General features: G+C 41.7%; 1 protein-coding gene across 1 annotated transcript in view; it reads right to left on the bottom strand.

The window, feature by feature from the left end:
- LOC117375930 (guanine nucleotide-binding protein G(q) subunit alpha) overlaps nucleotides 1-24,101 on the bottom strand; it is a 249,744-nt gene that overhangs the window by 16,332 nt on the left and 209,311 nt on the right. The window contains exon 2 of the mRNA XM_033972317.2: nucleotides 16,038-16,223. Within this exon, the coding sequence (XP_033828208.1) occupies nucleotides 16,038-16,173 (136 nt within the window). The 5' untranslated portion in view covers nucleotides 16,174-16,223. The remainder of the gene's footprint in view (nucleotides 1-16,037; nucleotides 16,224-24,101) is intronic.

Here is a 24,101-nt window from a genome sequence, read left to right as displayed (position 1 = left end):
CAGAACAGCAAGCAGCAGAGTCTGCGTTAAAAACAAAACTGAAACAAATTTAACTTTTTCATTTGTTGTTTTTGGCAAAAATAGAATTTTCAAAACATTAAAAGGAAACTTAGTGATCTAAATATGTTATATGTTAGCAGTTAATACCCCATAGAAGTAACATACAGTTGTCCCTCACTATATCACGGTTCACCTTTTGCGGTCTTGCTGTTTTGCAGATTTTTTTTAGTGCACTTTTGCAAAAACATAGAGAATAATCAGCTTTATTTTTTACATTATTCTCTATGTTTTTGTCTGTAAAACCCCTCACCACACACTTTATACACTTTTCTCACACAGGCGTTAACATTTTCTCACATTTCTCTCTCGTTTAAACTCTCTCAAAGTTCAAACCTTCGTAGGCGTCTTTGTCGGTGCAGAACGTTTCATCGACATTGTGGGTTTTGTCGGGGAGAAAACAAATTGCAAACACACAGCACTTGGTCTACAGTGCAACAGCCAATCAGGACGCACGACACAATGGTCTACAGTCCAACAGCCAATCAGGACGCACGACACAATGGTCTACAGTCCAACAGCCAATCAGGACGCACGACACAATGGTCTACAGTCCAACAGCCAATCAGGACGCACGACACAATGGTCTACAGTCCAACAGCCAATCAGGACGCAGAACACGTTCAGACACTGTAAAAAAGCATGCAAAAATGCACACAAAAAATCAACAAAACAGCGAGACTGTGAAAAGTGAACTGCGATATAGTGACGGACACTTTTTTTCCTTTACTACATAATTCCATACATCTTGCTTCATATATTTGATGTCTTCCGTATGTATAGAAAACACAGACTGTAGCCCACATAAAGAAAAAAAAAACAAAAACAGGAACCGAGATGGTGCGTCCAAACTTGTGACTGGTAGAGTGAATATTCATCAAAAACTTGCCCAGGTCCCATCAGGGGGCGGATTAAAAAGACAACTTGGATGCACTGATGCAAACTGGGAATGAGACATGGGCACAAAGAGGAGAAACGAGCTTCAGTCTGATTTACTCCTGAGATATTGATGAAAACGATCATCCGATATCAGTTTTAGCATGGCTGAAATAATACGACTCAACTCCCAGGCTTTTAACGACACAAACATGCTTAAAAGTCTCACTAATGCAGCGGAGATGAAACGGCATCTTTATGACTTCCTCTGGTATTACAGCTGTGTGTGTTAAAAGCTCCAAGAAAAGCAGCGCTGGACTTGAGGAGCCTTATCAAACCGTAAGTGTCCACGGTCGTCCTCTGCTCCATAAAAGCTGCTAATGTGAAACCACATGTTACACGTCACAAGAAGATTGTATACTTTGAATGGCAGCGATTCATATAATAATAATTTTAAAAAGTCCCCTACAAACAAAATATTTTGTTCTTGCTCTTGCTGTGAGGTTCAGCGAGTGGACGGACCAATCACAGAGCAGCACTGAGGTTTGTGTGGAGGTCAAGGGTCAAGTGCCCAAACAAACTAAAACAAACACGACCCTGACAGACGCACTTCAGCCTGTTTTGGTGGAAAAACTGTTTAGTTTGAGGAAAACATGCAGAGAGAAGAGCTGTGTACGGAGCCCCGCAGATGACGGAAAGGAGAAGAATAACATTTACAAAATAAAAAATATACTATCTTGCTTATCTTGAGAGAACGAGATATTATCTTGAGAGAATGAGATTATGTTGAGGGAACAACAATTATCTCTAAGGAACGACATAATTATCTTGAGCAAATGAAAATTATCTTGAGGGAACGAGATATTATCTTGAGGAACTGACAATCATCTTGAAGAAATGAGATATTATTTTGAGAGAATGCCATAAATATCTTGAGGGAACGTGACATTATCTTGAGGGAACGTGACATTATCTTGAGGGAACATGACATTATCTTGAGGGAATGGGACATTATCTTGAGGGAACGGGACATTATCTTGAGGGAACGGGACATTATCTTGAGGGAACGGGACATTATCTTGAGTGAACGAGATAATTATCTTGAGTGAACGACGTAATTTTCACATAGTTTCACAAGCGCACAAGATATTTCAAATAAAAATGATCTTGTTCCCTTGTGATAATTAAGTCGTTCCCTCGTGATGATGTCATGTGGGAACGTGGTATTATCTCGTGGTCATGCATTAATATTATATTTTGTAAATGTCCTATGCCGGGCTCTGTAGCTTTGTGCATTTGTGGAGGGAAAAATGTCTGTGCTTTTCTCTCAGCTGGCGTTTGATAAAGTTTGATTCTTCGTCTTGTTCTGTGTGTTACGCTTCGACTAATCAGATTCAAATAATCATCATGCCAGAATGATAATGTGTCAAACTCAGTGCAGTGTGTCGCACATGAGTCTGAACTGAGTCAGGTTACGCAACAGCTGGAATTACTTTGTTAATTAAATTTCCTCTGTAAAATATTCTGTCTTATTGTGTATACAGCCAGCTCACCCTGTAGGTTAGACCTCGATGTTCTGAAAAGCGTGGGATTGTTGTGTTCATTTTGCAGTTCAAATGTCTTCCCATAGTATCAGCTGGGGACGCCGCAAGTTACAAATCAGATCTGTGGAGATGCGCCCCCACTCACAGTAAGAATACATGTTTTAATATTTTTTAGCAATGAACACACTTGAATGAAAAGATGGATAAAAGTAAGACATCTTTAGCATCAGTAAAATGTAGTTACAGATGAGTATTTTACTTCTATGGGGTATTAACGGTAACGCATAACATATTTAGATCACTGTTTCCTTTTATCGCCAAAAACAATGCACTGACATGTTTAATAAGTTTCAGTTTTACTTTTGACACCGTCCTCCCCGTCCTTTGCTCTCTGTGCTAAGTCCCCTCCACTTCAGAGCACTATCACAACACAATCAGCTGCATCCCACTAATGAAACTACTGCACATCACGTCAAGTTTGTGACGTTTGTACAGTTTTGAATCATGTTTTTATATATTTATGGAGGATTGTCGTGTGGAGCATGGGTGATGTAGGCTTGTGGGTGGAGCCTCGTACCTAATCTTACAAGGAGGGTTTGAGTAGGGGCCCGGGAGGGATCGCTAAAACACTCAAACATGCATGGATGACATCTAAAATCATATTAAAACTACTTTTTACTTTTCAGTCCTGTTCAAAAATGTAGTGGAGTAGAAAGTACAGATACTGCTCTCAAATGTACTGAAGTAAAATAAAACTACCAAAGTACTACTCTTACTTTGTGACACATTTCAATAAGTAAGCGCTCCATCACAGTCTGAACAAAAAGGGGACATTCGGCATAAACTAGGTCCACTGACACCTGAGGATAGTGCACTACTTTACTAATGAACTCATTACGAATTCATTAAAACTGAAGCAAACGTGATAATTGTTTGATAATTGATATGTTTAACACAGATTGAAACCTCAATAGCAGATAATGGGATGTGGCTATTAATAATATGGCCTTTTTAATACAAAAAATAAGATTAGACGAGACATTTTTCCACTCATGCAGCTGCAACACGATTAGCCCCGATTAAAAATATTGTAAAAGTTCAGGCTCGTGAGACGACATGAACCATTTTAAAAACATCCAAAAATGTGATTTTTCTGACAATGTTAGAAAGTTCTGTTTTTAAAAATGTGATTCTGTTCAAAGTTCACACTGTAAACACTTCACAAGAACTGAGAAAAAGACTGAAATATGAACTGAAAACACGAGAATCACATTTCAGAACCCGTTTGTGCAGACTGAACTACAGGGTTAACAGTTTTTATGCAAAATAAAACAGGAGACTTTGGCGTTTGTGGAGGACATGATGCGACCTTTGCCATTTCCCCATTTCATCCATTCAAATTGTGCTTTCGATTTGATTGTGACTCATCTTGCCGTCTGAGTTCTTAGGTTCTTAGGTTATTACAGCATCCCTCCTTTACATTCTAAAAATAACCCACAATATCAATTATTCTATATGTTTTAAGAATGCAGTCAGGACGCAGAACACAATGAACATTCATACACTGTAAAAACAAAAAACACGCAAAATAACACTAAGAAAATCTGTGAAACAGTGAGACCGCGAAAGGTAAACCGCGTTATAATGAGAGACAACTGTAATACATTAGAATTATTTTTAAAAAATACTGATGATAAAACTCTTCCATTCCATCCACTTCCATAATAGTAAGTTGTGAAACGTGATCATGAACTCGAGCTGGACCGCATGTATCACAAGTCCAAGTCACTATTTGAGTATTTGAGTGAATAGGACGTCCTCTGTAAATGTCCTCTTGTTGTACCTGTAGTTTGGACTTCTGCAAACATGTCCTGAAATGCATGTTGTATTATTATACTATTACAGAGGGGGAAGAAGTACTCAGTTCTGTTACATATCCCGTAACAAAAAAAAGTAAAGTACAGCAAAAGTAAAAGTATTACATGAAAAGATATACTTAAGTATAAAAGTACCTGTTTAAAAATGTACTTAAAAGAGTAAAAAGTAAAAGTATTTCGTGCAGGTTTTCAGTTTTATAAAGCTTCAAATGTGGTGATTTTGATAAAGATTTGGGCTGAATTTTGTTCAGTCGAAACAACTGAATCAGCTGCTTTTCTTAAGATATTTTTATTCATGTATTTTTGTTTGTTCAACTACAAACATGTTAAAGACAAACCCCTCAGCCTTTTCAGTCCAGTTCAAAGATGTACTGTAGTAAAAGTAAAAAGTACACACTGTAAAATACACTTAAGTAAAGTACAGATGCTTAAAATTTGTACTTAAGTCCAATACTTTACTATTTTTACTTTGTCACGCTCCACCACGGCCTATTATTATAAACAGAATCCTCATTTTTCAAACGTAAATCACAGAGCTTTCCCAAAACGGTGAACTCATCCCTGTGAAGAATCCAGTTGCAGGAATGTGTTAGGAAAGTGAGGAATGGGTTTGGACAGCTCAAACGCAGCAATAGCAACGGTGGGATTACGTTCAGTTGCTTTAAAAAAAAAGAAAGAAAAACACCCTGGTAGAGCTGCACAGTATATATCGCAATCAAATCAAAATTACAGTTTGAGTTGGCACAAAAATCACAGACAGGGCAGGATTCTGTTGTTTGTAGTGAACATTTCAACCTCTATTTACAGATAAATGTTTTACACCTTTACAAACCGCTGTAAAATGATTCTCTGATAAGTCGAGCAGTTCAGATTTGAGTTTTTTTTCTTTCTTCTTATAAAGGCAAAAGCTCAAAACTATTCCGTATATCTGTGTATCTGACCCAAATTGCACTCCCAGGACTACACCAGCAGGGGGAACTCATGCAAAAGCTACTATTTATGCACAAAAAAGTAGCCTCTGTAGCCTTTATATGTAAAAATGCAGATTAAACTCCCATAATTCACTGCGAAATCTTTAGCCAACTCTCTAACTTGTCCTTTTTGCTGATGTCGCACACAAATCAATCAAATAAAATCGTTGACTAGTCACTGAGTCGATTAATTGCTCGATGGCGTCTTAGTCTTTGTCGTGGATAGGTCGATACTTGGCCTTTTTAGCGTATCGTCTATCGGACTTAAATCTGCAGCATGGTCCGATATTTTGTTTTGGTTGATTTGCTGCCTAAAAAATCCACACAAAGCTTTATTTTAACACAAAACGTGACTTCACAGCTCTCTTGTAGGTTTGTGTTAAGAAAGGGCTTCTGCGCTACACATCGGCGCAGAATACAAGCACCGACAAAGAATAAAGGTTTGAACTTTGAGAGAGTTTAAACGAGAGAGAAATATGAGAAATGTTAACGCCTGTGTGAGAAAAGTGTATAAAGTGTGTGGTGAGGGGTTTTACAGACAAAAACATAGAGAATAATGTAAAAAATAAAGCTGATACTTCGTGGATTTCACCTGTTGCGGGTTATTTTTAGAACGTGACCCCCGAGATAAACCAGGGACCACTGTACATCTGTATATCTATTCGCCATTAGCAAAGCGCAAACAGTGCAGTTAATTCCGTTTCCACGATTTCACAATGTTGTAATTTTTCAGGATGTTGATCTAATTCGATTAATTGATGTTTTTAATAACTAATAACCCAGCCCTAATCTGAGTAGCATAAAAGTGTGATCCTGTGTGTTATGACGCTAAAGTGGTGGGCGGGGCTCGTCTGTGGAAGCGCTCTGTACTCCACCGTTATCTGAGCTAATGGGCTTTGGCTGAAAATCTGATTAAATCCAATTTCCCGACTGGAACCAACATTTTGGCGGTGAATACTCGCACTGTGGTGAAACGTCTATGCGTACAAAGGAGACTAGTCATTGAAAACACAGCGGCTAACTTTTACCACACGTTTTTTTTAGCTCAAACGGCGCCGTACCACATTTTTCCATGTATTTGAGCAAAATGCGTCTCGGGCCAGTGCAGATATGCCGTTTACGCAGCTCTTAAGGTCAAAATAAGTCCGCTGGGCGCTGTCTAGTTGTTATTAGCTTCATCGTCACAAAAAAAACGCTCTGGTATCTGCGAGTAGACCTGTCACTCTGTCACTACTACATCGACTTATCGTTCAGTAGATGAAAGCTGGAGCTATATATTTTTTGGGTCAATATTTCCCGTGTTACTTTTTCTTTGCTCTACTGGGACCTTTTCGGTTATTTTTTGGTTATAGGATAAGATTTAACTTGTGTGACTCATTACAGACTCAAACTAACGACTAAACTGTTTCATTCTGTAGATTTAGAATAGTTTTGTGGTTTAAATCTGCTTGAGTTTCAATATTATCATTTATTGTCTATATTTATTTACTTACAAGCGATATATCGAACTTCTAAATATATTACCGTGATAGGTCCATCTGCAAGTTGTTCAAACCACTTAATAAACTCATCGCTGTGAGTAATTAAGATGCTCTGCAGTGGTCCACAGTTACTCCTCACTTACTTTATGCACTCAGACTGTTTAAAATGAACTACCGGATTTTCTGGACTGTAAGTGTCACTTTTTTCCATAGTTTGTCCCGGGGTGCGACTTATACTCAGACCAATAGCTGAATAAATATAAATGTGTTACTTTAGCGTGCTGTACTGATATTCAGCCTGTTGTTCCACATTTTACTCTTATTATTGTAACTTGCCTTTAAAGATAAAATGTCTGTTCTCCGTCTCAGATTTTGTATGTATGTATTTGTTTTATATGTTTTTTCTTCATTATTATACATTTTTGGCTGGTGCGACTTATACTCCAGAGCGACGCATAGTCCGGAAAATACTGTTTTTCATGTTTTTAAGACGATGAAAATCAGCTACTGCGCCTTTAAGTGACTAAAAACGTACACTTCTTCTTTCCTTATAGATTGAGTCTGAGTTATTTGGCTTTTGGCCCAGTCCATCAAAAGTCCCTCCGCATTCCCCACACATGCGTGCCATAGCGGAGATGTGTTCCGCTGTAGTAAAAGTGTCACTCACAGTAACACGGTGGAACATCTGGTTTGTCGGGTCGTGTGGGCTGTTAGACACCTACAGGTCTGTTATTATGTTAAGACAAAGAACTAAATGAGACCGTTTACAGGAGGAGAAATGTAAAAATTGTAGAAATATGCAAAATGATAAATCTATCCATTTGTTCATCTTATCTGGGGTCAGCAGTCTAAGTGGAACCTCCCAGATTTCCCTCACCCCAGACGCTGCCTCCAGCTCCTCCGATGGGACCCCAAAATTACTACTACTTATGACTGGTGGTATGCGGACGGATTCTGGTGCTACTTGGTGTAATATGTTCACTTTAAACATAACAAGACCCTGTTTTCTGGTTTCCTCATCACAAACAGACCTGGAGATGCATTTTTCTTCATTCACACATGTTTAACGCACAAACCCTGCACATTTACGCTGAGTTGTTCTCTCAAACTGAAAACACCCCGTTCCACCTTGTGATGTCATCATGTGGTGACACAGGAAGTGCTCCACTGTGTTTTTAAACTCCACACGCCTTCATTTATAGAATCATTTGGATCATTTCAGCTTCTGGAACTGACAATCTCGACGGAACTAAAGGTAAAAGGAGGAGGAGTTAACTTGAAAACTACCACTTGATGACATCACAAGGTGGAACAGAGTGTTTTGAGCTTTGTAGATGTTACAGACTAACAATAAAGTGTGACTCAAACGTGTGAATGAAACAAAACACAACTCGAGGTCTGTTTTTGAGGAGGAAACAGCATCAGAACATGACTTAAAACCACAAGAGTCCATTTTGCGTCATGTAGGATGTTTCAGCTCTATGTTTTAGCCACATAAAGTGAACACTACTGTAGCCATGGTTTAGTCCCAATTTAGACTGGTTTCAGTCCCAGTTTAGACCTGGTATAACTCCGTTTTAGTTTTGTTTTAGATCTGGTGGTACTCAAGCAAAAGCAAAGTATTTTTCATGTGATAAAAAATATGTTTAAAATGATGCAAAATGGGCAGTGTAATCTTTCAAAACAGCAGGCGTGAGATTTTTAGGTCTGTAGTCAGCCTTGTGAACCAAACAAAAACGATCAGAACTATTATATATATCATGCATTTGACCGTAGACTGTGTAAAAAAGTGACTGCGCGAGTGTGACGTCACCCACAGCGTTCAGCTCCAAATGAAGCTAATCGAGGCTAGCGGTTATAGCGGCTAATTTGAAGTTGATTTGCATATTTGGACTTCTGACTACGAGTATCATAGCAACCAAAGGGCCAATCTGGAGCGAGGCTGTTGAAGGTAACACCGCTTCCTGCCCGCACCGCTGGTTTAGCAGGCAGCGGGTACTTAGCAACGCTGTCAATCAAACCTGTTGCTAACGATGCTGGAAGCGACCTCGGGGAAAGAAGCTGCCCATTAGTCTGTTATTAATGTTCGTAATCGATATCTTGATTTACAAACACAATAGTGAAATAAAAAACCCAGGATCATGTAGAGCAGGTTAATATGAACATTTAAGACTGTCAGCAGCAGGTACAAAGAGACGGGACACAGTTTATCAATAGAAAGTGAATTGGAGCCAGAGTCGATGGAGCTGGAAGTGCGCCCATGATCACTTCCTGTTTGTAACGTGGCAGGTTAGCGACGTCCATTTATACATACAGTCTATGTATCTGACCCAAACTGCAAATACACAAGACGGGTTCATGCAAAAACAACAATTTAAAAACAGAAATGTACAAGGAAACTGTATTTATATGTAAAAAGGCAGATTAACTCTCAAATCGTCGCCTCAGTTTACACATTCTTCTATGTGCTGACCCATTCAAACCCTTAAACTCTAAATAAAATACATTTGACTGTTTTAAGACCATGGGTATAGATTCACAGTAAAGACTATTCTCTGCACAATGATTACACACAAACACCGCACTGGGACATTCTGTGTGCTCTGCTCTCATAAACAGCAGACTTTGGCCCTCGCGTCTCAGACTCCGCCCCCTCCGCACAGGTCTGGACCAGGGCGGCCAATAGAATCACAGGGTCCCTCGCTCTCACCTGCTTGTCTTTGCTCAGGGAGATATACAGGTTTAATGCCATACTGTGGAACGTTCCAGGCAAAGCAACGACACTTCCACGGAGACAAGCAGCGTGTTGAGGTTAATCGATAATCTGTCTGGATTATTCAGGTCGCAATATGATCATAAAATCTGACAAATAAAAATCAGAACAATCATCAAAAGAAGTGGCCGTTGTCGAAGCGAAACGACGTCTTTTCCATTAAGCGTCAAGTGTTTACGGCGATGTGAACGGCCACCCGCTGGTTACGGAAGTTCTCATTCACTTTCCCCAAAGGTATTCCGAAAAAAAACCACAAAAAACAAAAATACTATTAAAAGTTGGCAAGCGTTTTAAGAGCTCTGTGGAACTAATGACAACGAGACCTAGCATTTGATCTAAAATCTGTTTACGGAAACCTTTTAAACCGCCAAGTTATTAAAGCATTTTGTCGAATCTTGCGTTTTAAATGTGCTTTTTGGTCTTAAAACAACCACATTATGGATATTATTTCGCACGTACATGGTTAGCACATAGCTGGTTAGCTTCAGCGATGCCTTTGGAGTCTTTAAGTTTTAAATTCTCAAAAAGTCTATGGGAAAAATGCATGGAAACGTTAATTCTGGAGCTGTGTTTGTCACCTCAGCTTTACGTAATCACTCAGAAAACTAGATTAATTAAACTAAGTCAGATATTGGAACAAGTTAGATCGAAAAAAGAAAGAAAATGAAGGATTTCACCGCCTGGTCCTGGTGTCAATAATCATTAAAAAGGTACAGTTTTTCTAACAGTATACACAACCCTAAAATGTACGATCGTCACCTTACGCAGCTCGTGTTACGCAGCTCATGTTTTATGTGGAGTTAATGTGATTATCTGAGATTCAGGAGCAGGACCACGCCTCCACCTCCTCCTCCACCTCTTCCTCCTCCTCTTCTTCAGCGAAACACAGCTCACCTCGCTCACACCTCGAACCACCCAGGAGCCTTATTTATACAAGCCTATCCCAGCAACACCGACATTTTTATTCTGCGGCAATTTCCTTCGGTGTTCTACAGGCGTTCTTACAAAAACGCAGAGTTCATGGAGCGTTACGTTTTTTCGATGTCGTTTCTGCGTAGACTCTGCACACCTGACTGGGCGACAGGTGCGCCATCATCGGAGAAGGACTTGATCTGAAAGGTTAAGAAAACTCCCGCACACTGTCTCACTCTTAGTTCGCTTTCATTCACACAACGTTTCATTTCCTCTGACCTTCCTCAGGTGACAGCCCCTTCCACTCTCCTTGTGTAAGTTAAAGGACCGCCCTCTTCGGTTTAATCAGCCAATCACAACAGTGAAAAGATAAACATTTACAATTCGACCCCTATGTAGCCGCAAAATTGTGCATAATTCACTCTATACCAGTCTTTTCTGAGTTAAAATGCACAAACAATTGGACGATTTTTTTCTATGAACAACCTACAATCGCCCTGTTCCTATGAGCGCCAACGCACAAACGCCAACGCACAAACGCCAATACACGGACTGTTTACTAACCACCTAAAAATGGTCAAAAGTCCCATTTTTATATAGCGCTTTTCCACCTTCAAGTCACTCAAAGCACTTTAAATCAAGGAACACCCATTCACACAGCAGCGTACACAGAATCCCACTTACTCTACCAATACTGTTTCATGTCGAGAGAGGGATTCGAACCCCCAACCTTCAGATCAACAATCCCTCTACTGACAGAACTGCCGCCACCTCAATAACGGCGTACGGATTGAGACTCAACATGTTCGCTGAAGTTCAGGCCCATTACGACCAATACTACTCAACTTATCGTTCAATATATCATTTCTTTTAGTAGTATTTGTTTAGTTTATTCGTCTGTTTGCAACTCGGTAAATTTCCACACAAACAACCCTCCACTAGAATAACACAATTTTGCACTTGTAAGGTATACTGTATTTTATTTTTTGTGATATTAAACCCATTTGGTAACGTCCGGGCTGTAGTCGGTCAAATAATTAACACGACTGACACGTTGCAGATGCTAGAAGTCACTCCTGAAGCGTTTCACTGCGGGCCACATGTTTTTACAATACAAGGATTAATCTGCGTTAAAGTGAACGATCAGTGACAAGTTTTTATGTCCGTAGCAATATATCGGACTTTTGTTATCGTGTGACAGGCCTAGTTGCTGTTAATGATCTCTTAAGTCGGTCTCGAGTCAAACCTACGCAGCTTTATCTCTCTTCTGACGGCTGTTATTAAGTTTGACGTGTGCAGATATTTACGACCTGACAGTCCCTAAAGATGCAAGTCATAAAACAGATTAGCAGAAATTAAGGAAATGTTTTTTTCTAAGGGCTGGGTGCTCGTTTCTCTCTGATAATCTGGCTGCTCTGGTTAGGATACTAGCATGCAGTGAGTGGATGCTAACAGGCTAACAGGCTAACAGCTACGCCCACTGTGGCTTTTAAAAGGCAGAGCGCTGAATTGGAATTAGTAGCGGAAATGATAACGCTGTTGTTTTCAGTAATACTAGACCACCAAGAGCCATTTAGCCACAATATCACACAGAAAGGCTCTCAGCTGCGCTACGCTAATGCTAAAGTAGCTTCTAATGCCCACAATGTTAGCGAAGGCCACAGCTTTTAGTTCTTGGGGAAGAATGAAGCGGGGCTGCTCAGTTTGGGCGCCGTTCTAATTGATATTTAAAGCCGCACTCTGCAACTTCTCGGGTGGGGCTGTCTGCCGGTCTCCATGGAGATGTTATTGCTGTGGTTGAAATGTTCCACAGCATGGTATTAAGGATAAGGTTGACTTTATTGACCGCAGGACTGGCTCAGCTGGAGCATTTGACCTATTGTGCAGGTTTTGGGTTGATGAGGGAAACCGGAGACACAGAGAGAACACGCAAACTCCACACAGACACAGAAAGAACACGTAAACTCCATACAGACACAGGAAGAACATGTAAACTCCACACAGAGACAGGAAGAACACGTAAACTCCACACAGACACAGAGAGAACACGCAAACTCCACACAGACACAGGAAGAACACGCAAACTCCACACAGACACAGGAAGAACACGCAAACTCCACACAGACACAGGGAGAACACGCAAACTCCACACAGATACAGAGAGAACACGCAAACTCCACACAGATACAGAGAGAACACGCAAACTCCACACAGACACAGGAAGAACACGCAAACTCCACACAGACACAGAGAGAACACGCAAACTCCACACAGACACAGGAAGAACACGCAAACTCCACACAGACACAGAAAGAACACGTAAACTCCACACAGACACAGAGAGAACACGCAAACTCCACACAGACACAGGAAGAACACGTAAACTCCACACAGACACAGAGAGAACATGGAGCAAACTCCACACAGACACAGAGAGAACATGGAGCAAACTCCACACAGACACAAGGAGAACATGGAGCAAACTCCACACAGACACAGGGAGAACATGCAAACTCCACACAGGAAGACCCAGGAGTCGAACCCAGGACCTTGTAGCTGTGCGTGTGTGCCCGCGCTCGTGGCTGAGTTACTCTACTACGTTGCATTTAATACTTATAAATATATTCTTACTGTGAGTGGGATCGCCTCTCCACAGATCTGCCCTGTAATTTGGCCAGGTGGCGTCACCTACTTGACTCATGGAGACGGACAGCTTTAATGCCATACTGTGGAACATTCCAGACATACCATAAAACTTTTCCATGCAGACCAACAGGTGACAGGTGCTCCACCAGAGAAATCCCATAATGCAGTGCTCCGCTGTGACCTGAGTCCAGGGCACCTCCACACGCCCCGTTTCACACGCCCCGTTTCACACGCCCCGTTTCACACGCCCCGTTTCACACGCCCCGTTTCACACGCCCCGTTTCACACGCCCCGTTTCACATCCGGGCTATAACCGAGTGTTTACAGCCGCAGCCGCAGTTATTCAAATGTTGTGGGAACTTTTTTACCAGACAGACAATCTGTTCTCTCCACTCTGAGAGCACCTGTGTCACTCATGAACAGGTTTAAAACCATACTGTGGAACATTCCAACATGCCTATTAGTCTATTAGTATAAAGTATCAGTGAAAGTATCAGGGGCTGTTTAGCTTAAAGCTGGGTCACTGCTGGAGGTCATTATTGTGAATAGACCAGGGCTGGACAAACTGTTTGACCCTCGGGCCACAGTGGGTCTAAATGTGACAGGGGGCGGGGCCAGGACAGGGGGCGGGGCCAGGACATATATATGTAAATATGACATTAGACATTTGACCTGTAACATGGAGCAAAGCGTGAATATACAAGGCTCAGTGTGCAAATTGTTTTATAAATGCATTAATTAATTTTAATAACAGTAGAAAACATTTAGTTTGATCAAGTGCCAAAAGATCAACAACTTGCTGAAAAGGTAAATTGAACAAGTTTTTGCTATTTTAATATAATTTGGTCTCGTTCGGTGGACCATGACACTGATACAATAAACCCAGGAAACACATGGACTACACGGTAAATAAAACATAAACCATAAAAACAGTCATCTAGTAGTAGTAGCGGTAGTAACAGTAGTAGTAGTAAGTTTCTATAATAAGTCATGAATGGGGCTTTCTCTGCTGCTGGCTCCAGACTCTGAACAAACTGCCTACTATTTCATTGTTTAATATTTTGCATGTTTTACTGTTGATTTGACTGGAAAGCACTTTGGTCACTCGAGTGTTGTAAAGCACTGCAAGTAAAGATTAAGTCATTCAAATATTAACTATCCGACTTTGTATAATTCAAACAAAGCGCTACAAAATGAAATAAATTTAAAAAAAGAGAGGGCTAACCATTTGTCCAAATGTATATTAAACCCAACCCATCAGTTACGCTCGCTGCTCTCAAATGTCAGGTTCCTCATGTCAGGTAATTACGCAAAATCAGAATTAAGAGTAAACTGTCAGATAAAGGATGAACGCAGTGACATGTCTGCACTTTTTAGAACATTCATGAAGTATTTGTTAATATTGTTCGCTCGTGTTATAACGCAAAACAAAAATCAAGATTTCTCAGCGTCGCCCAACCCCAGCGGACAGGGATCACGTCTAGAATAAACGGGAAATACGCTGCGTAACAATAGGTAAAGATTAGTATCACTATGTCCAAAATTAAACTGGCCAAACTGTCAAACGAGACTGAACACGTTGGCCGTCAATAGAAAAGTCTAGTACCCTCTATTGCTCCAGTTATGCCATGCCCCGTCTAGTGTAACCTACTCGTGGGTGACAGTTTTAGGTTACAGGTGACAGGTCTGTGAGGTGAGCTCTTTTAAATTGCCAATTGCTATGGTAACGCCTCTACTTTTTCATTATTCTGGAACCAGCGCGCAGTAGGTGGACTGAGGGGCTACGGTCATGTGTCCTCATTGAACCAATCACTGCACAGCCCGAGTTCACACACTACAGCAAAACTAGGACCTGAACCTGGACTAGAACTGAACCAAATCGATAAGTCTGATCCTGGTTTGATCCTGGGCTCGTCCTGGTGCAAACCTGGACCAGAACAGGACCAGATCAACATGTCTGCACCGGGATCAAACCAGGATCAAACCAGGATCAAACCAGGATCAAACCAGGATCAAACCAGGATTAAACCAGGATTAGAACTGGACTAGAACTGAACCAAATCAACAAGTCTGATCCTGGTTTGATCCTGGGCTCGTCCTGGTGCAAACCTGGACCACATCCAACAAGTCTGCACCAGGATCAAACCAGGACTAGAACTGGACTAAAACTGAACCAGATCAACAAGTCTGCACCAGGATCAAACCGGGACTAGAACTGGACCAGAGCTGGACCAGAACTGGACCAGATCAACAAGTCTGCACCAGGACAAGCCCAGGATCAAACCAGGATCAATCCAGGATCAAACCAGGATTAAACCAGGATTAGAACTGGACTAGAACTGAACCAAATCAACAAGTCTGATCCTGGTTTGATCCTGGGCTCGTCCTGGTGCAAACCTGGACCACATCCAACAAGTCTGCACCAGGATCAAACCAGGACTAGAACTGGACTAGAACTGGACTAGAACTGGACTAGAACTGGACCAGAGCTGGACCAGAGCTGGACCAGAGCTGGACCAGATCAACAAGTCTGCACCAGGATCAAACCAGGACTAGAACTGGACTAGAACTGGACCAGAGCTGGACTAGAACTGGACCAGAGCTGGACCAGATCAACAAGTCTGCACCAGGACAAGCCCAGGATCAAACCAGGACACGGGAGGCTTTGATTTCAGCAGCACACACTTCTGTCTGTCAGCTCTCCCTCAGGTGGGAAGCCCCTGGCCGCCTGTCTCTCTGTCTCTCTGTCTCTGTCTCTCCGCTTCCTTCCGCTCTACCTCTGCCCCCCAACCCCACAAAGGTATTTTTGGTAAAAGGAATTCAGGCATTGTCACCTCCTCCTCCTCCTCCTCTTACCCCATCACATTCCCCGTGTCAGAGCTCGTGCCACAGTTCCTTACCCAGGAGCAACAGTTTGAGTTCCCGTCGTGCGTCTCTCTTGTCTCTGCGCAGCTGCCTTTCGATCTCGTCGTTGATTCTCCGCGCTTCCTTGGCCTCTTCACTGAGGCAACACGCCATAATGGACTCTAGGGTCATGTTATTGTCTTTCCGTGTCTTTTTCCAACCAAACACACGCGCGTTTGCGGCTGCGTGTCCGACCCAACGCCCCTTAGCAGTGATTCATGGAGTTTTACACAGCGAACCGACCCAGGCCTGTTGATTATGGCGAAGTATCGAGCGCCTCCGAGCCTATGTGCAACAAAATAACGCCCTTATTATGAGTCCAGCGCAAAACAGATACATTTATGAAGGATTCCCCCCTCCCCCCAGCGTCCCAGGCCTCGGACACCTCCCAAATACTTCTCCAAACGCGCGTGGAGTTAAAAGTTGTTAGGCTTATTTGGTGTAATCTGTTTTTCCAACTCGAAATGATCAACAGATCGTTCCCAGAGCCATCCCCGGTGCTGCTGTCCCTCCGCCGCTGATTCCGCCGCTGCTGCTGCCGTGGGGGACCTCGTTACGCGCTGCCATCCGCGCCCCGGCCTCCCTCTCACGGTACCGACAAGATTTATCCACTAAAACGTCCCATACGCTCGGGTTAATGTCCAAGGGAGGTTGAAAAGACGAAGGAAACACGCATGGAGGAAAGCAGTCCGTGTTTTCCACTGGCTCCACTCCCGGGCGTGGTGAGGCAGAATATGGCGGATATCACTCCAATCCGCTAGGCTGGGATACAGTACAGTTATCTGCCTCTGTCTGCTCCAAACTGCAACAAATCCACTCATAACACAGCGAAAACGAGTCCGTGCGCGGCGCTAAAGGGCGTCCGTGTCCATTGCAACTAAAAACGAGCCTGTGCGCGGGGTTTAAACGCCGTGTTTTGCTTCACGGAGCGGCCAGTCTTCTCCCCTGCTTCAATTCTCTTCATGTATTTTTATTCCAGAGGCCATCCACCACTCCTCCGCTGGCAGGGTGACGTCTGCCTCCCATCAAACAGGAGGCGTGTCGCGTCAAACACCAGCCCCGCGCGCACGACCTGTGGAGTGGAAATGTGAATGGAGCGGGTTTCACGGCTCCACGGGCTCCATTCGTTTGGTTTGATTTTTTTATTTTTTCTTTGCAGACTGCGGAGGCATGAATGAAGACGCGGCCCTGCGCCGCATCACGTGACGCACGAGCACTGGCCCCAGAGCGCGCGCGTGGGTTAGTCACACATACACACACACCCCTATACACACACATACACACACACATATATACACACACACATATATATATACACACATATACTTTCACATATATATACATACACACACACACACACACACACACATATATATATATATATATATATATATATATATATATATATATACATATATATATATATATATATATATATATATATATATATATATATACACACACGCACACACCCCCACACACACACACACACAACTCAGACATAAACAAGTGTGCGTGCTGTGCCAGGGCTGAAATGAGTTCAGGGAGTAAAACATGAATCAAATCTTTCTGACTCACTCTTATTATTGAGGTAACAACAGTTTGACACCGACAAGACTTGATATTAAAGGTGCACTGTGTAACTTTCCCATGGACATGCCTTTGCTGTGCCTAGAATGACGTAGGCACTTAACATCTGATTTATAATTTAAAGTTACTGTAATTTGAAAGACAAAATATATAATAATATACACATTATATATATATATATATATATATATATATATATATATATATATATATATATATATATATATATATATATGTGTGTGTGTGTGTGTGTGTGGGGGGGGGGGGGGGTGTGTGGGGGTGTGTGTGTGTGTGTGTGTGTGTGTGTGTGTGTGTGTGTGTGTGTGTGTGTGTAAATACAGAAAATCTCTGGTGTTTTCAAAGGATAAACATAAAATGAGACAAACTGAATTGTACCTGAAGGAGCTGCATGAAACATGTTCAAGCTCCAGTCACTTCAGACTCACAGAGGGAAGAGGAACCACAACTTTTACTCGAGTAAGAGTACTGTTACGCTATACAATAGTAATGATGTAAAAGCCAAAAGTAAAATCTGTAACTGGACAAATCGTTGTAGGAGTGAAGAGGTTTGGCTGATCATTCAAACCACTTCTTCAGTTGTGGTCAGATTACTGCTGGACACTGCCTTATATGTGTCTGAAGGAGGAGCTAACTACACTGAAACTAAACCTAAAAACAGTTTGTTTGTAGACTAGGTCTGTTGAGCTACACTAAGTGTGCACTGTGCCTGAGTCGTACTTAACACATTCATTCAGCCTTTAATGGCCATACTGGCTCGCTCTATTGTTCTCTTTGTATCCTTTGTTTCCTTTGGGTCTGAGTGGTGCCCAAGTGCTTACTTCAATAAAAAATAATATGAAAGTAGGAGTAAATGTTTTACAGTGGTACTTTTTACTTTTACTTCACTACATTTGAGCACAGTATCTGTACTTTCTACTCCAAAAGTAAAAGTATTTTTTTAGTTTGAGATCTTTTAACACGTTCATAATTAGAGCAAAACAAAAATATACAAATAAAAATAGAGAGAAACAATTATTTGATTGTTTCTGTTGATCAAAATTCAGCTGAAATCTTTATCAAAATATGTGCAAAATAATTTTACTTTTTACTCTAAGTATATATTTTTATGTCTTCTTGTGATACTTTTACTTGAGTTTTTTTTTTTTTTTGCTTTGTATCTGTACTTTTACTTAAGTAAAAAAATGGAGTACTTCTTCCACCACTGAGTAAATGTATGCTGCTGGAAAAGTACTGGAAGTATATGTAACTGATTCCTGCCCACCTCTGGGTAAAATAAATAGTTTGATGCTGACAAATTGATAAGTTGATAAGCCTTAATATTAAAGGTGCACTGTGTAACTTTTCTGGTGTGGGGCGTCAAACTGCTTTTCTTCATAGTAACGTCATCGCTTTGGCTTGAATCTTTTCTGAAGCGTGACAATATTAAATCTAGGGTGAATTTGTATAGTCTTAGGTCACAATTTCAAAAAGTGTCCATTTTGCATGTTTTTATTGTTAAAAATATAAATACATAAACACACAGATGATAAATACATCCATAATAGTACTTGACCCTGTCGTTAGTTTGATGCAGCAGTTCCCAGTTGCTCAAAGACACTTTTCACGTCCAGACTAAGCCACAGCTGCCCTGGGGCGGACTGACAGACGTGAGGTTGCCGATCTGTGTCACTGGCCCCTCAAACCACCACCGCATTCACTCACAGACAAGGTCGGTCAAGTGTATTGCTCATGGACACGATGGCACTGATCAGAGCGACGTCCGAGCAGCCAGCTTCTGCTTAGATGAACCGACTGGTGCGAGTGGATCTCATGACCTCTGAGCTCCTACTGCCCCAGATCAACAACCTCCCAATCAAACCTTTACATAATCAATGAGATCAATTTACACAGAATTAGGAAAATGTCGTATTGGAACTGGAATCGCACCATCAACCTGTGGATCAGTGGATCGGCCAGCGTCCACCAGGATGTTTACGTTAAATGTGCATAAACAGTCTAATTTGAATATGAGCTTTAAGCCAGAGAAGTGATCAAACCTGAGTGGTGTCTTCCAGGGCCGGTTCAGACTATAAGTGGATTAGGCAGCTGCTTGGGGCCCCAAGGCCAGCAGGGGGCCCCCAAGAGCCCATACATTTATATAAAAAATAATATATCAAGTTTTATTGGACACAGGGTTGTTTACAGCAGCCTCTAAAGCAAATACGTTAGTTTTATGTCTATAGTATTAAAATATCTGCTGCTGCTACATTTGTTTTTGAGTCGGGCAGAGGAGTAGCGGGGTCTGAGATGAGGCGAGCAGGGTCATGGAGAGCTGGGTCAGGGACAGAGGAGCAAAGCAGGTCCAGGGAGAGGGATCTGACGAGGAACAAAAAACATCCAACTTTGAAAGAGTCAGAAAGAGTAAAAACATGAACTGAGCCAAGCAGAGTTGTACCATATTGGATACGCAGACGATGACACAAATCCATCAGAAACTAAGAAAAATGTTGTGAATTTTCAAAATCTTGACCCTTATATGTTTGTGTAGTGTAGTTGTGACATTCTGGATGTTTTCAGTCTGATGTTGGTCAGATAAACACAAATACAACTGCTCAAAGTGATGAGAGCAGAGTCAGAATGTGTCAAATGTGAATCACCAACAGCTGAGCCAGGAGGGGGCCCCAGAGACACATTCAGCATAGGGCTTCCTGAAAGCTGGAGCCGGCCCTGGTATCTGCATTTGTTTGACCTAAAAGTGTCTATAAACTCTTAGAAACTCTATAAATTCTTGGCTAAACATTCATGTTGTTGTCTTGTGTTAAATGTTACTGTTTACTCACTAATAATAAAAAAAAATAAAAAAAAATGCAAGTAGACGTTTTTTCCCCAAAGTTACTCAGCCTTCAAACAAACTAAAGTGCAAAATGGGGTCAGCACATGCAGGTATCGAGCCGTGTCGATTAGCAGCTAACTAGGCTAAGTGCCCCATTTAGACCAGATAAATGAGGACACACTTTTGAGTATAGCGCTATTTACATTTCACTCTGCAAGACTACTACACTCTGGTCTAAGGAAACACGGAAAATTTCTCCTTCTTCTCTCACTTCAGTACATTTGAGAGCAGTATCTGTACTTTCTACTCCACTACATTTTTGAACAGGAATGAAAAGTAAAAAGTACTTTAGGGGTTATTTTTACCATATTCGTGGAAACATCCTGACTAAAGTTTCTGAGTTCAAGCTTCAGCTTTGAGCAAAACACAAACAAATACACAAAATTAATGAGCAAAAATATGAAACTTTTTGAATCATTTTCTCTACATTTACACTTTAACAAATGAACAACTCTTATTTGAAATACTGTTACTTTTTACTCTTGAAGTACATTTTTAAACAGGTACTTAAATCACTTTTTAGATTTTTGTGTGATACTTTTACTTGAGTAACTTTCTACCTTTGTATTGGTACTTTTACTTAAGTAACAACATTGAGTACTTCATCCACTTCTGTCCTATAGGCAGCTGCTTTAGACACAGTTGGTATTTCCAAAGAAGATCACAAAAATATGAAAAAAAACCTCAATTATACCTGAAGTAAGATGGAAGAAAGCAAATATTCTAATAGTTTAATATTGTCAACTTAAACTCCTAAGTCGACTTAACGTGGAGTACTGCTAAAAAACATAAGTAAAAGAACGATATGATAAAACTATTCAGAAAAGTACACTTTCTTGGAACTTCTCATAAATAAATAAAACTGAGTATATGTTCCTCTGTTCTCTCATCTCTGGAGCTCCCATCGCAGAGGCCCGTCCCGTGAGCTGGAGCGTCCCAGATTCGGCGCTCTGGAGTGGGCTAACCTGAGCGAGTATCCTGGGCCGCAGCAGCTCCGTGGAGAGGCGGCCATTCACAGATCAAACACACTTTAACCTGCCTCACTCTGGGTAATGTGTTTAAACTACACAAGAGTGTTTAAGGCATCAGTAAAGTGAGCGATACACACACATGCACACACCCACACACACATGCACACACACACACCCCCACCCCCTCACACATATACACACACACACATGCACACACTCACACATATACACACACATGCACACTCTCACACATATATACGCACACACTCACACATATACACACACATGCACACACACGCATATACACACACATGCACACACTCACCCCTACACACACACATGCACACACCCACACATATACACACACACATGCACACACTCACACATATACACACACATGCACACCCCTACACATATACACACACACACATGCACACCCCCACACATATACACACACATGCACACACTTACACCTATACACACACACACATGCACACTCCCACACATACACACACTCACACATACACACATGCACACACTCACAAATATCCACACACATGCACACATATACACACACATGCACATACTCACACATACACACACATGCACACACTCACACACATGCACCCCCTCACACACATGCACACACTCACACATATACACACACACATGCACACCCCTACACACACATGCACACCCCCACCCCTACACACACATGCACACACTCACACATATACACACACATGCACACACTCACACATATACACACACATGCACACACACCCCTACACACATACACATGCACACACTCACACATATACACACACACCCCCACACGCTCACACATATGCACACACACATGCACACACAGACACATACATATAAACACACATGCACACGCGCACACATATACATACGCACACACATATACACAACTATAGTGGTGTAATGTAGCTGTTGCAAATGCTGATTCTTTTAAACTTTTCTTGTTTTCTTGTAAATTTTTTTGGTGAAAAATAAATGCACTTGGGTCTGCACTGGACTAACTGTCTCAGCTCTGCTCTGTTCCTCTTTTAAACGCTAAAGTTGCTATCCGCACGATTACAAGTGGAAATGTAGTCCACTTTCAGACCTACAATAGTCCCGTTATAGATCTGAAATAGTCCTGTTGTAGATCTAAAATAGTCCTGTTGTAGATCTAAAATAGTCCTGTTGTAGATCTAAAATAGTCCTGTTGTAGATCTGAAACAGTCCTGTTATAGATCTAAAATAGTCCTGTTGTAGATCTAAAATAGTCCTGTTGTAGATCTGAAATAGTCCTGTTGTAGATCTAAAATAGTCCTGTTGTAGATCTGAAATAGTCCTGTTGTAGATCTAAAATAGTCCTGTTATAGATCTGAAATAGTCCTGTGCTGAAATAGGTGGTACTTGGAAAGACAAATCTTTTCTTTGGTGATAATTGTGTGAAAGGTTTGAGAGCCACAGGCCCAGAATGTTACACAGTATGGTATTAAACATGCCATTATTCAATAAGAATTTGAATTATTTAATTGTTCTAAAAAACTTGCTGAAAAAACATACATTCTTATGGTGAGTGGGCTTGTCTCTCCACAGATCTGACTTGAACCCTAGAATGTATATATAAATATTCCGTATACAGTGTTTGAAACTTGGCCCAGTGGTGCCAGCTGTTTGTCTCCATGGAGATGGATGAGTTTAAAGCCATATTGTGGAACATTCCGGACAAAGCATTGCAATCTGAATATCCATGGAGACAAGCGGATTTCTCCTCCAGAAAAGTTACATACTATACCTAGAAGACCCAGGACACTCTGGCCTGGGAACACCCTGGGGTCCCACTGGAGGAGCTGGAGGAAGTGTCTGGGGTAAGGGAAGTCTGAGAGTCCCTGCTCAGAATCCTGCCCCCATGACCCAGCTCCGGAGAAGAGGAAGAGAATGGATGGAGTATACCTTTAATACATCTGCTTCTAACGTGCACGTTGAAAATGGCGGTAACATGACTTTATTTTTAGTTATAATAAAAGCCAAAGTAAAATCTGTAACTGGACAAATAGCTTTAGAGTGAAGCTGTTTGGCCACTTCTTCAGTTCTGGTCAGATTACTGCTGGACACTGCGTTATATCTGTCTGAAGGGATGAGCTAACGACACTGAAAGTGTAAAAAAAGCTTTTGTTTGCAGTTTATAGTTTCAGCCTTTATTATTTTTAGTGCTTTTATTTTGTCGCACGTCTTTTATTTTGAAAAAAACTAAACAAAAAACGTCCAGACCACTTCCGGCCTGCGCCTGCACCACGTGACCGCTGCTTAGCTACCGCCGAGCGTCGCTGTGTTTTCGGGACAGAGGCAGAGGAGGATGAAACCTGCGGAGCCCGGGATTCTCCGCTCTTTTCTGCGCTGTTTTTACGCCCGCAGATAAAACCTAAAGCCCGGGACGCGATGACAGCAGCGCGGGAAGTGTGTCCGCTCACCGCAGCCCCGCAAACCGCACGTTTGAGCGCGTCTCCTCTGTGCTAAAGCGCGGGTTTATCATGACAGGTAAACGGGAGTTAGCATGCTAGCACGTTAGCTGCAGGTCTGCTCACGCG

This window comes from Periophthalmus magnuspinnatus, chromosome 9, assembly GCF_009829125.3.
Source record: "Periophthalmus magnuspinnatus isolate fPerMag1 chromosome 9, fPerMag1.2.pri, whole genome shotgun sequence".
NCBI lineage: Eukaryota > Metazoa > Chordata > Actinopteri > Gobiiformes > Gobiidae > Periophthalmus > Periophthalmus magnuspinnatus.
The sequence above is the reverse complement of the archived record's forward strand: the minus strand, read 5'-3'. Positions and strand labels throughout refer to the sequence as shown.